The 12594-nt window shown below is 42.8% G+C and overlaps 1 protein-coding gene across 1 annotated transcript in view; it reads right to left on the bottom strand.

The window, feature by feature from the left end:
* The window catches only part of ITIH5 (inter-alpha-trypsin inhibitor heavy chain family, member 5), an 84733-nt gene that overhangs the window by 52451 nt on the left and 19688 nt on the right, over positions 1 to 12594 (bottom strand). The window contains exons 3-5 of the mRNA XM_010853146.1: positions 6895 to 7058; positions 5594 to 5695; positions 3141 to 3391 (exon numbers count right to left, since the gene is read on the bottom strand). Of these exons, the coding sequence (XP_010851448.1) occupies positions 3141 to 3391; positions 5594 to 5695; positions 6895 to 7058 (517 nt within the window). The remainder of the gene's footprint in view (positions 1 to 3140; positions 3392 to 5593; positions 5696 to 6894; positions 7059 to 12594) is intronic.

Raw genomic sequence — 12594 nt, 5'->3', positions numbered from 1 at the left:
ACACCCTAAGTATTTTACAAAAGCTCCCAGGGAGGGCTGTCCTAGAAGTCTGGTGTGCACAAGCCGAGTCTAGTAGCTAGCACACAGTCATTCTTATCTAGAACTGCTTCCCTAACAATATCAGAGGGTCCAGTGGATAGAGATTTGTTCAGAGAACATCCAGAAGTCTGACCTCAGCGGCCCGCACTGGCTCCAGTCCACATTCACACGCTCGCAGCCCACGTCCGGGTCTCAGTTCTATTCTAGCTGCATCTCTGCCCGGGTGCTTTTGGAACACATGCAACAACATCCAGGCACAATCACAGCATCCTGTGCCTCTGGCTCCTTCCTGCAGCGGCTGTTTTGCAGGAACAGCAGCAGCTGAGCTCTGGACCGGACTGAAGAGCAAAAAGGGCCCCAGTCCACCGCACCTGGCCCAGGGAACGGCCCGTGAGATCTCTCGCTCTGCAAGGCCAGATATCTGGTCTGGTGCAAAGAGCCAGGAAAACAATTTTCTTAAAAATAAACAAATTCCCAGGAGATCAATGGTCTGGAAACATTCCTCAGAGATTCCCACAGGCCCTGCTGATAAGCAGTGAGCAACTTTACAAACAACCATCAGGATTCAGACCTAGCCCTTACAGGATGACCCACACACCACCACACAGACACATCTTGGAAGAGACATGGTGGTTCTGAACCCGGCAGGGCACACAGGCACTTCATTTCTAGAGCAGGATAACCATCCTTCCCATGTGGGATAATTTCCTGATAAATTATGATTAGGAAAAAATGAAATTTTAAAACATTCTTTGTTATTAGTTTAGGTGTGTATTTTTTTCATTTCTTTTTTCACTTTTCTTCTGTACTTTGCAGACACCTAATCAGCTATCTACTCTTTAAAAGGCATAGTGTTTGATACCGTACGGAGGGGCTTTCCTGGTGGTCCACTGGCTAAGACTCCATGCTCCCAACATAGGCGGTCTCGGTTCCATCCCTGGTCAGGGAACTAAGATCCCACATGCCACAATTAAGACTGGATAAAGCTAAATAAATAAATGATAATTTTTTAAAAAAAAACTAATACAAGATGACAAAGGTTAATCTGACAAAGTCTTGTTTCAAAATCATTTATGATCTAATAGGAGAGATAAGATTTGGAGAGGAAAAACTAAATAGAAGGTAATTGTAATAATGATGATGATTAAGATTTTACTTGGCATGAAAGCTTCTCAATGACCCTGAGAGACGGTTATAATCCCTATTTACAGATGTGTAAGCTGATCTCACAGGGCCCAAGTCATTTTTTTCAAGGATATTAACTCTTAACTGATCACAAATCCATTAACCCCACCTATGGTGACCTCAATGATCTAAGAATGATGTCTTTTATCTCATATCATTTCTGAATGTCAGGTCTCTTGACAATATCTTTAACTTTTGATGAGATCTGGACGGACTGCAAACTCAGTGCTTGGAGTTAACTTCTAACAAAGACCTGCATCCATGCTCCAGTCTTTGAGAGCAAACCACCTCTCTCATCCAGAGTCGTTCACTGAACTGCGTGCTGGGGGCACAACTAGGTTCCATACCGTTTACTCTTCCCACTAACAGCTCCAGGTCTTCACTATTTTCCCCTCAAGTAAGATTAACAACATTCTCTTATTCCTCATGTCAAGGCATTTCTCTCATCTCCTTACAAACTCATCCCTAAATATTCTCGTATGAGAAGGCTTCTTGCGCGACTCTGCACCCTCCTTGCAGTCACAGGGGTTGAATTCAGGTTCTGTATTTTCTGCGATCTCTTATCACTCAGCCTTTCCCTGACCTCAGGGTCACAGGTACCCAAAGCCTTGTCATTTTAACCCTGGTGCAATTTTGGGGGCACATCTGTATCGTTATCCAACTTGACGTTAGACCTTACAGATATATTTAGGATAAGGCCGAATGCAAGTGAATATTAAATATAAACTATTAGTTGATGTTAATATAGCAATTAAATTAGATTGAATTTTTCATGATCATCTCAGCAAAGAGTGCTACTTAAAAAATTAAAATATAAGGGGACTTCCTTGGTGGTGCAGTGGTTAAGAACCCGCCTGCCAACCCAGAGGACATGGGTTCAACGCCTGGACCCGGAATGAAGATTCTACATTCTCTGGGGCAACTAAACCTCAAGGAACAACTACTGAAGTCCGCTCGCCCTAGAGTTTACCATCTACAAGAGAAATCCAAGTACCACAACTACATAGAGCCCACACGAAGCAATGAAGACCTAGCACAGTCCAAAATTAATCAATTAGTTAACTTTAAAAAAATTAAAATCTGAGAAAAACTCAAATTAAGTGATCCTGCTGATGAACACAAATGTCTGGGTCTAAATCAAATTTCCAGTACATATCTTTCTCTAATTTTAGAAAGAATATAGCACATTAGTTAGATGTTTCTGTTAATGTTAAATGTTTGTTTTGATAACACAGTATTTAAAAATAAGGTAAAATAAAACAGTATTAGAAAATGACCCCATCATCCCTCACCCATAAATGATTATTTTATATGACTTCCTAGTCTTTGGTCAGCTTCACAGTTACGATATTTAACATTAAAGCATACATACAAATGTGTCTCTTTTTTCTTTATCATATGATGAATTGTTTTTACAACCCCAATTTACTAATCACATCCATGTACTTGAATATTCAGGATGAAGGAGTGCTTTTGCTACTACAAACATTATCAAACATGTCCATATATATAATCATCCCAACATTTTAGATGCCTCACCAAGGGTGGAGTCCCAGAAGCGACACAAGAGTGAGAGATGATGAGAACATTGTAAAGTCTCCTGATAGAGCACGGCTTTAACAAAAGGCATTGCTGGGACTTTACTGGTGATCCAATGGTAAAGTGTCTGCCTGGTCAGGGAACTAAGACCCCACATGCCTCGGGACAACTAGAGTCTGTGCCACAGCAAAAGATCCCCTGAACTGTAATCCAGACCCAATGCAGCCAAATAAATAAATTTTCTCTAAAAATGCACAGGGCACTGTCTTTGCTTGGCTGTTGTCCTTCAGATCCTCGCTTCACCCTGGGCCTGGACGGCAGGGGCACCATCGGCTTTAACGCCGGGACACCTGAACACACCTGCTGGCACCTCTCACCTGGCCCCCGGCCGCTGCCCCTCTGCCGGCTGTTCTGCAGCCCCAGCACCTCCAGCTCCGCGATGCCTGGCCTCTCCAGCACGGTCACCTCCACCGTCAGCCGCCCCACCAGCTGCTGGGGTCGCACGCTGACCACGTGCTCGTACTTCCCCAGCCGTCTCTGCAGGAGCTCCTCATAACTCAGGAGGAAGGCAGCCTTGTCCTTGCTGGGAAGCACCGCAGAAGCTCTGAATATCTCCGTCCCCTTCTCCCTGGAAGGAAGAGAAAAGGCAATGGGGGATCGGAGAAAGCCAGGCACCCTAAAGTCCAGGATGGTCCCAGCCAAGCGCTCTCAGTGAGAACCCTCAGCATTCCCTACCAACAAGCCACCAGCCACTGCAGCCATCCCCACGATGCACCCTGAAGGGCTTCAGGATGGGGGGAAATAGGAGCCTGACCTATAGTTAGTTATAGGTTATAGTTAGAGGTAGCTAAGGTGCATACCTAAGGACTCATTTCAAAGAGCCCAGACTCCTGCACCTTCCCATACACAGAAAAGCACTAAAACCATTCACCTGAGACATCTGGATTTTTTTCTGATTAGTAGGCATGTTCTGATATTCAACTACATTTATTTTTTCAGTAGAACCTCCTCCATATCCTAGTCCTCCCTTACTTCTCTGGAACAGTCCCTCAGAGCTACCTGAGAGATGGTCTCCAGGGCTATGGTCCTCAAAAATGCCCCCAAGAAAACATAATCCTCGACTTCCAGGTTGCGCGTAATTTTTTCAGTCGATATTAGAAAGAAAAACTAGAATTTAGCTTTGGGAAGAGAAGCAAACGCCTGCACTAAGGGAACGTTATACGGGTTCGAGGAATCCTGAAGAGCAGAGAGTTCAAAGACCACGGAAACCTTCTACTTCTTTCTCCCTGACGCAGACCCGAGGGGGCAAAGGGGAAGACGACTGACACAGGTGACCCCAAGGAAAAACACACAGGGCCCTCCCCGGTGGTCCAGTGGTTAATACTCCGCGCTGCCAACGCAGGGCTGCCAGTTTGATCCCTGGTCTGGGAACAGAGATCCCACATACCAGACGAGGCGTGGCCAAAATAAATTAATGAATAAAGTAACATTTTTTTTAAAAAAAGGAAAGCAGATATATGCTGTGATCCAACTGAACAGAACTGTGGCATGATTCTGAACAATTTGTGAAATGTAAAAAAAATTAATAATAATCCTCATAAAGCCCACACTATTTTCTCTAGATCCTGTGATCGTTTTTCTTCAAAAGGAAGAGATACTTTTTTCAACTGGGCTAGCAGAGAAGGAAACAAATCTCAGTATACTAGGTGGCTCTGCAGTTAATGTTATTTACAGTCATTCAAAGTGAATTGACTTATTGGTCTTCAATGTTTGGATTCAGTTTATAGACAAAGAATTCAAATACCATGACAGATCAGAATTTAAATATTGATAATTCTGACAAAGCAAAAGTAAATGATTAAGTAGGAAAAGAAAAGGGTGACATTCAGGAGAGAGAATACTACCATTGAAGATATCAGGGCTCATCTAGGATGGTATAACTCTGCTTATACTGAAGAAGAAAAAGAAATAATACAAAAATTTGGAATGCAGAGAGGAAGTGGGAGTATTATAAATCTGCTGAATCCTCTTTCTTCACAGCAGAGAATCAATAATCAATATCTGATTTTTATCAAGAAATTTTTTAAAAAGCAAGACTATAGTCAAAGTTATGGTTTTTCCAATAGTCATGTACAGATGTGAGAGTTGGACCATAAAGAAGGCTGAGTGCTGAAGAATTGATGCTTTCAAATTGTGGTGATGGGGAAGAGTCTTGAGAGTCCCTCAGAGAGTAGGGAGATCAAAACAGACAATACTAAAGGAAATACTCATTGAAAAGACTTTTATGCTGAAGATAAAGCTCTAATACTTTGGTCACCTGGTGAGAAGAGCTGACTCACTGGAAAAGACCCTGATGCTGGCAAAGATTGAGGGCAAGAGGAGAAGGGGGCAGCAGAGGATGAGATGGTTGAATGGCACCACCGACTCAATGAACGTGAGTCTGAGCAAAGTCTGGGAGATAGTGAAGGACAGGGAAGCTTGGTGTGCTGAAGTTCATGGGGTCGCAAAGAGTTGGACATGACTTAAGTGACTGAACAAGAACAACAATCATAATATTTAGAATAAGGGAGGTAACTACCATAAAACTACAGAAATATCAGAAGTGGATCTTTCTAGGGCATGAGAACTGGGGGATGGGGGTGAGTGGGTTTTTGATCATAAACCTTCAGCTACTATATTGTTAACCAGTTATATTATATATTATTAATATGGTAAAAATAAAAAGATAAATCCTTGAAACAGGGTGAAAACAAGATGAGAAGTCAAAGAGGTAGAAAACTTGACACTTGGCTGTAGTGGACTTTTAATTCTTGAATTCAATGGTACTTACCCATTATCTTCTATGGTTTTATTCCTCTTCTCTTTCACCTTATCACCATTTCTCTTTTCTCTCTCTGTAATTTCTCCCTGATACACCTTGTCTCCAATAAGCCTGAAACACAAGAGACAGCTGTGTTGACTTAAGAGAACGAACTTATGGATGTCGGGGGGAGGGATGGGAGGAGGAATAGTTGAGTTTGGAGGGGACATGTACATGCTGCTGTATTTAAACTGGAGAACCAACAAGGACCTAGTGTGTAGCACAGTGGACTCTGCTCAATGTTATGTCGCAGCCTGGAAGGAAGGAGAGTTTGGGGGAGAATGGATACTTGTATATGTATGGCTGAGTCCCTTCACTCTTCTCCTGAAACTATCACAGCATTGTTTATCGGCTATACTGCAATACAAAGTAAAATCTTTAATTGAAAAGAAAAAAAGAGAGACAGCTGTGCTGCCAGCTTGCCAAGACAAACTCAAGCATGGAGCTCATAACCATGACAACCCTAGAAAATATTTTTGTTTGCCTCCTGGATATGCACTGAGAATGCATTCCAGACTAGGGCACTACCCTTGCATCACTCATTTCGTTCTAGGGCAAATTTCAACACGTCCATGTGTTAAGAGCCAACCCATGGTGTCTCTGATTCTCCAGGAGGGACACAGAAGACCTGCTCAAACAAACTTCCAAGAAGATGCACCAACTAGAATCCTGCCCAGACCTAAAATTAAACCCACACACCTATTTTGCATCTCTTTACCTCTTAGTTCAGGTGAAAAGAAGAAATATATGGTGTCTAGTTATCAAAGGTTTATCATGCTGGCTGGTCCTTCAGATGTCAGCTTCAAAACTGACTCCTCTGAGCCACCTCTCCAACTCCCCGACCTAAAAGAGCCCCCTCAATCCTACCTGTCATCTCTATAGCACTCACTACTGTCTGAAGGCAATCTCATTATTCATCTGTTTGCTTATGTGTTTCTCCCCAGAGGAATTTCTAGAGCAGAACAACACTCATCTTTTTCAAAGAAGTAGACCAATCACCCAAGTGTGCCTGGCCCGGGGTGGGGAGACATTTGTTGGAGAGAAAGAAAGAGGAAATGAAGGGGACGAAAGAAGAGATAATAAAAAGGAGGCAGGGGGAAATGGGGATGGAAAGAAGAAGGCAGAGTGGAGGGAATCAACCTTCTTTCCCATGGACAGTCCTTTGGGTTGAGAATTTATATATTCTCAGGGTCAAAGGCTGTGGTCCTCACAGCATCTCAGGCTCCCCCTGACCACTCTACAGAGAAATCTTCATTCCAGGGTTCACCTACGCAGTGAAGTTAGTGATGAAAGCTGCAGCTGGAATCTGCATCTGAAACGTGACTTCCTGGTCCTCAGAGCCTCTGTTGAGCATCCTACAGGCAACTGTGGTGAAGGCATAACGGGAGATGATGGTAGACTTCACTGAAAACTCCGTCATCAAGGGTTTCGTTTTCTGTTGGAATCAAAACACACAGTATGCTGTGCACTTGAAAGAATCACAACACTGTAAATCAGCTATACTTCAATTTTTAAAAAACACAGTATTTTCCACACACATAGCCCACAAAAGCATGATTCAACCATTTGGGGGTAGGGATGGTCTTTTTTTTCTGTAAGAGAAAATCATCTTCAATTTGGGAGTCCTTGAACTTGTGATTGATTTCTTTCTTTGTCTTGTCCTGAGTTCCTGTAATTTCCCCCTTCACTTGTAAGAAAACCACAGCTGAACAAGCACACGACAGAGAAACAACCCGCTTAGCCCAGCTTTAAGAAATGAACCCAGTAGGACGGATAAATTAGAGACTGGGATTAACATATACATGAAAATGAAAGTGAAAGTTGCTCAGCCATGTCCGACTCTGCGAACCCATGAACTATACAGTCCATGGAACTCTCCAGGCCAGCATACCGAAGTGGGCAGCCTTTCCCTTCTCCAGGGGGACCTTCCCAACCCAGGGATTGGATCCAGGTCTCCCGCATTGCAGGCGGATTCTTTACCAGCTGAGCCACCAGGGAAACCCAACATATACACACTACTATGTATAAAATAGGGATTCCCAGGCGGCACTAGTGGTAAGGAACCTGCCGGCCGACGCAGGAGACCTGGGTTCGATCCTGGGGTCGGGAAGATTTTCTCGGAGGAGGGCATGCAACCCACTCCAGTATTTTTGCCTAGAGAATCCCATGGACAGAGAAGCCTGAAGGGCTACAGTCCATGGGGTCACAAAGAGTTGGACACGACTGAGCGCCTTAGCACACACACACATGTGTAAAACAGATAATCAACAAGGACCTACCGTAGAGTACAGGGAACTCTACTCAATACTCTCTAATAATCTATATGGGAAAAGAATCTGAGAAAGAACGGATATATGCATGTATGTAACTGAATCACTTTGCTGTATACCTGTAACTAACACAACATGGTAAATCTACTTCAAAAAACACTTTTTTAACTGTAAAAAAAAAAAAAAAAAAAACAGACACATGCAAGTTTTCCAATTTAACAGAGTTAACTTTGCTTAAAGAATTTAATACATTATTGGGATTTTATAAATATGTGAAGCACATAACACTTTTATAAATTTTTAGATCACATTTCTAGGATCACTGAATTGATCACAAGATCACAGCATGCCTAAAGAAATTCTCATACTTCCAAATTAATTTCAATATCCACTTAGAGAAACGATACTGTGGGGTTTTTCCGTTCAGATGACAATCCCACTATTATACAATGAAATCAACACTGAGCTCAAGAAAGTATTTGGGGAATTGGAACCCCCAAAAAGGAAAGTGTATGCTAATTACATTTATCCCTAAAGCTTCTGATAAAGGGCAGTGGCTAGAAAGTGCAAATTTAAAGGCTGGTTAAAATTATTCACTGATCTCTGTGCATCCATAATACGTGTATATGCTTCTATCTCTTTGTATTATAATTTCAGCAAAGTGTCTTCATCACAAGCATTGAGCCAAGCCAGAGTAGGGGCGGGGTTGAAGGCAGAGTTTTGGAGACTATTCATCCGGTGGCTGAACTTAAAGTAGAAAAAAAAAATTAACCGCATTTGAAAGATTTTCACCTAAAAAGAAAAGAAGTTCTCTCATTTGGTCTGAGAAGGAATTATTTCAAAACAATGGTTCTCAAGATATGGTCCACAGATCAGCTACAACAGTATTACCCAGAAACTTTTGTTAAAAATGCAGAAACTTTAACACATATATGTGGAATCTATAAAAATGGTACTGATGACCTATCTGCAGGGCAGGAATGGAGACGCAGACACAGAGAAGGGACTTGTGGACACAGTGGGTAAAGGGGAAGGTGGGATGAACTGAGAGATTAGCATTGACCTATATACTGTACTGGGCTTCCCTGGTGGCTCAGCTGTAAAGAATCTGCCTGCCAATGCAGGAGACCCAGGAGAAGCAAGTTTGATCCCTGGGTTGGGAAGATCCCTTGGAGGAGGAAATGGCAGTCGACTCCAGTATTCTTGCCTGGAGAATCCCCATGGACAGAAGAGCCCGGTGGGCTACAGTCCATAGGGTCCCAAAGAGTCGGACACGACTGAAGCGACTTAGCCTGCACATTTACACTACCACGTGTGAAACAGACAGCTAGTGGGAGCTGCTGAATAGCACACGATGCTCAGCTTGGTGCTCTGTGATGAGAAGAGGGGTGGGCCGGGAGGGTCGGAGGGAGTCTCAAGAGGGAGGGGATATATGTATACATACAGCTGATTCACGTTCTTGTACAGCAGAAACTAACACTGTAAAGCAATTATCCTCTGATTAAAATATAAAAAATTTTAGAAGAAGAAATGTAGTTTCTCGGACTCCACCCCAAACTCACAGAGCAAGAATCTCAGGGGCCAGGCCAGCAATCTATGTTTCAACATGCCCTCTAAGGGACTCTGATGTTTGAGAAACACTTTTTAAAATTAATATTGCTAGATGACACTTCATGTATTTCTGCTATAGTTTTATAATATCTCTAAATTGAGAGGGCTTCCCAGGTGGCTCGGTAGTAAAGAAACTGCCTGTCAAGAATGAGACACGGGTTCAACCACTGGGTCGAGAAGATCCCCTGGAGAAGGAAATGGCAACCCACTCCAGTAGTCTTGCCTGGGAAATCCCGTGGACGGAGGAGCCTGGTGGGCTATAGTCCATGGGGTTGCAAAGAGTTGGACACGACCTAGCAACTAAACAACAATATAAATTGAGAGGGCTTGAATAAATCACCAAAATTATGTCTTCTTTTGAGATCCAAGAATATAAAGCAAAGCCAAAAGTAAGGAATAAAGCTTTGGATTTTAAGAAATTATTCCTGAAATCAGGAATAACTGATGACAAAATATTCTTTATGTACATCTGGTCTCTTTAGGACAAAATCTGCTGCATGACGCCACGGTGTCTGGAGAGAAACTGATACAACAGTAAAAACTGCACACCCTCTTCGTCTCTTTAGATGTTTGAGTTTACAACCCTGCTTTAGTTGGGAGTTGCCCTTGAGCTGCATTTAGATATTGGGTTAATTATTCCAAACTCTACGCTCTGTCTCATCATGACACATTTTACTGGTTTTGTTTTGGGAACTAGACTTCTGCATATTAGAAACACCCCTGAAATGAAGAAGTTATAGTGTAAGCTGCAAAGACAAATATGAAGAAAAAAAGAAGAAACTCAAGTCCAATCCCATCGCTTAACCAACGTAAGATCAGGATAGGGTACTTGCCTCCAGTCACACAGGGGGAGCTAAGAAATCCAGAGTAAAAAGAAATGAGCTATCAAGCCATAAAAAGACACAGAAGAACCATAAATGCATATTCCTAAATGAGAGAAGTCCATATGAAAAGGCTACGTACTGTATGACTCCAACCCTATAACGTTCTGGAGACGGCAAAAGTACAACTGTTGCAGGGAGGGGCAGTCTGTGAACACTCGAGTCCAGGATTTCTAGGGCAGTGAAGATACTCAGTTTTGTTGTTGTTGTTCAGTTGCTACGTCATGTCCCAACTCTTTGTGACCCCGTGGATTAGAGCCCACCAGTCTCCTCTGTCCATGGAACTCTCCAGGCAAGAATACTGGAATGGGGAGCCACTCCCTTCTCCAGGGAATCTTCCCAAGCCAGGGATCGAACCCTGGTCTCCTTCATTGCAGGTGGATTCTTTACCATCTGAGCCACCAGGGAATCTCAAATTCATGTCCATTGAGTCAGTGATGCTATATAACCATCTCATTCTCTACAGCCCCCTTCTCCTCTGATATGATAATGATGGATGCATGCTAAGTCGTTTAAGTTGTGTCCGACTCTGTTCGACCCTATGGACTGTAGACCACCAGTCTCCTCTGTCCATGGGATACTCCAGGCAAGAATACCAGAGAAGGTTGCCGTGCCCTCCTCCAGGGGATCTTCCCAACCCAGGGATCGAACCTACATCTCCCTCGTCTCCTGCATTGGCAGGTGGGTTCTTTACCACTAGGGACACTTGGGAAGCTCCAATAATGATGGATATATGTCATTGAACACTTGCTCAATCCCATAGAATGTACACCACCAAGAGTGAACCCTGAGGTAAACTATAAACTTTGAGTGATTATGATGGGCCAATACAGGTTCATCTTGGTTAAAAATGTCCCATTCTAGAGAATGATGTTGACGATAGCAGAGGTGATGCCTGTGTCAGGGTAGGAGTATATAGGAAATCTGCACTTTTCTCTCAACTTTGGTTTAAACCTGAAACTGCTCTAAAAAATAAAGTCAAAGTCTTAACGATACTTTAAACAAACAAACCCCAGTGTAAGAATCGGGAGTCCCTAACTTCCAATCCTGCCTCTTCTGTTAAAGGATTGCAGAAGCTGGCCGCTCAAGGCTTTCACAGCGGTCACTGTTAGACAGCCAGTAAAATACAAAACTGCCAAAACATCGTAAATACAACGCTGATTTAAAAGTTACCTGTGAACCTCAGAGTTATCATCCCATCAGATCATGAGCACTCCAGACAGGGCAGGGACCTGAATGCCTTCTGCACTGGTGTCATCTTCTGACATTCCCCCCCACCCATTTTTTTCTTATCAATTTATCACTTCTTTACACAAAAGTTGAGTACTAGCATAGGAAAAAACCTTGTTAAGTTTACGTCTTTGATAAGCAGAGGACAGTTCTAGCATTCCGAACAAAGCTGAGCTTCTTTTGTAGAGGGTCTCTGCCCTGTACTGTTTCTGATGTAATGAAAGATCGGCTACACTCGGTACCCTTGAGACTTATCTTTGATGTCACACTGATTTGTTCTCATTTATGAGATAATGATCAGTTAGAATTTCACTGCGACTAAAATGTGACAAAGCACAGTTCATGGCTCATGGCCCCAAGAGATGAGCTGAAAAAAGTTTCAAGAAACTATTTTAGTGTTTCTACGCCTGCCTTGTTACTGGTTTCCCACAGGAGGCTGTGTTATTGACACGAATACCCCTTGTCTGGCCGTGATGGCACTGTCTGCTGAAAATCCATTAACATCAATTATGCACTCCTGTATCCCCATCCCCGAAAGCTTTCCCTGCCCCTCTTGGACTGCAAACACGTGGAAAAGAGGGCTCGTGACCTTTTTCTTTTTTTTTTTTTCATGCACAGCTCTCAGCATGGAGTCAAAATCAAAACCAATTACAAAACTGAATTTTCTGAATCTCGAACAATTAAAGAAAAATATATATCCCCCCAACAGGAAATGGTAAGAAGTAGTATTTAGTTAAGTGCAACTCTACATTCTAGGATGGATCGGGAAGAAATATTAACATGCAATCTGTTCTCTCAAGGCGCGGGGGGAAGAAAGCGCAAAAAAATAGGAAGAAACACAGGAAGATACAAGGAGGCATATGTATTTATTTATTGGCTAGAAGACTTTCCACAGTCCAGAAGGAAGAGAAAAACGGTGAAGACCGTAGGAGTAAGAAAAAGCTTTTTAAAGAGATATAGAATTTGTATGGAGTGAAAG

The sequence above is a fragment of the Bison bison genome, unplaced genomic scaffold (assembly GCF_000754665.1).
Source record: "Bison bison bison isolate TAMUID 2011002044 unplaced genomic scaffold, Bison_UMD1.0 scf7180017864323, whole genome shotgun sequence".
Lineage (NCBI taxonomy): Eukaryota > Metazoa > Chordata > Mammalia > Artiodactyla > Bovidae > Bison > Bison bison.
Note: the sequence above shows the minus strand (reverse complement) of the source record. Positions and strands in the feature narration are given on the sequence as shown.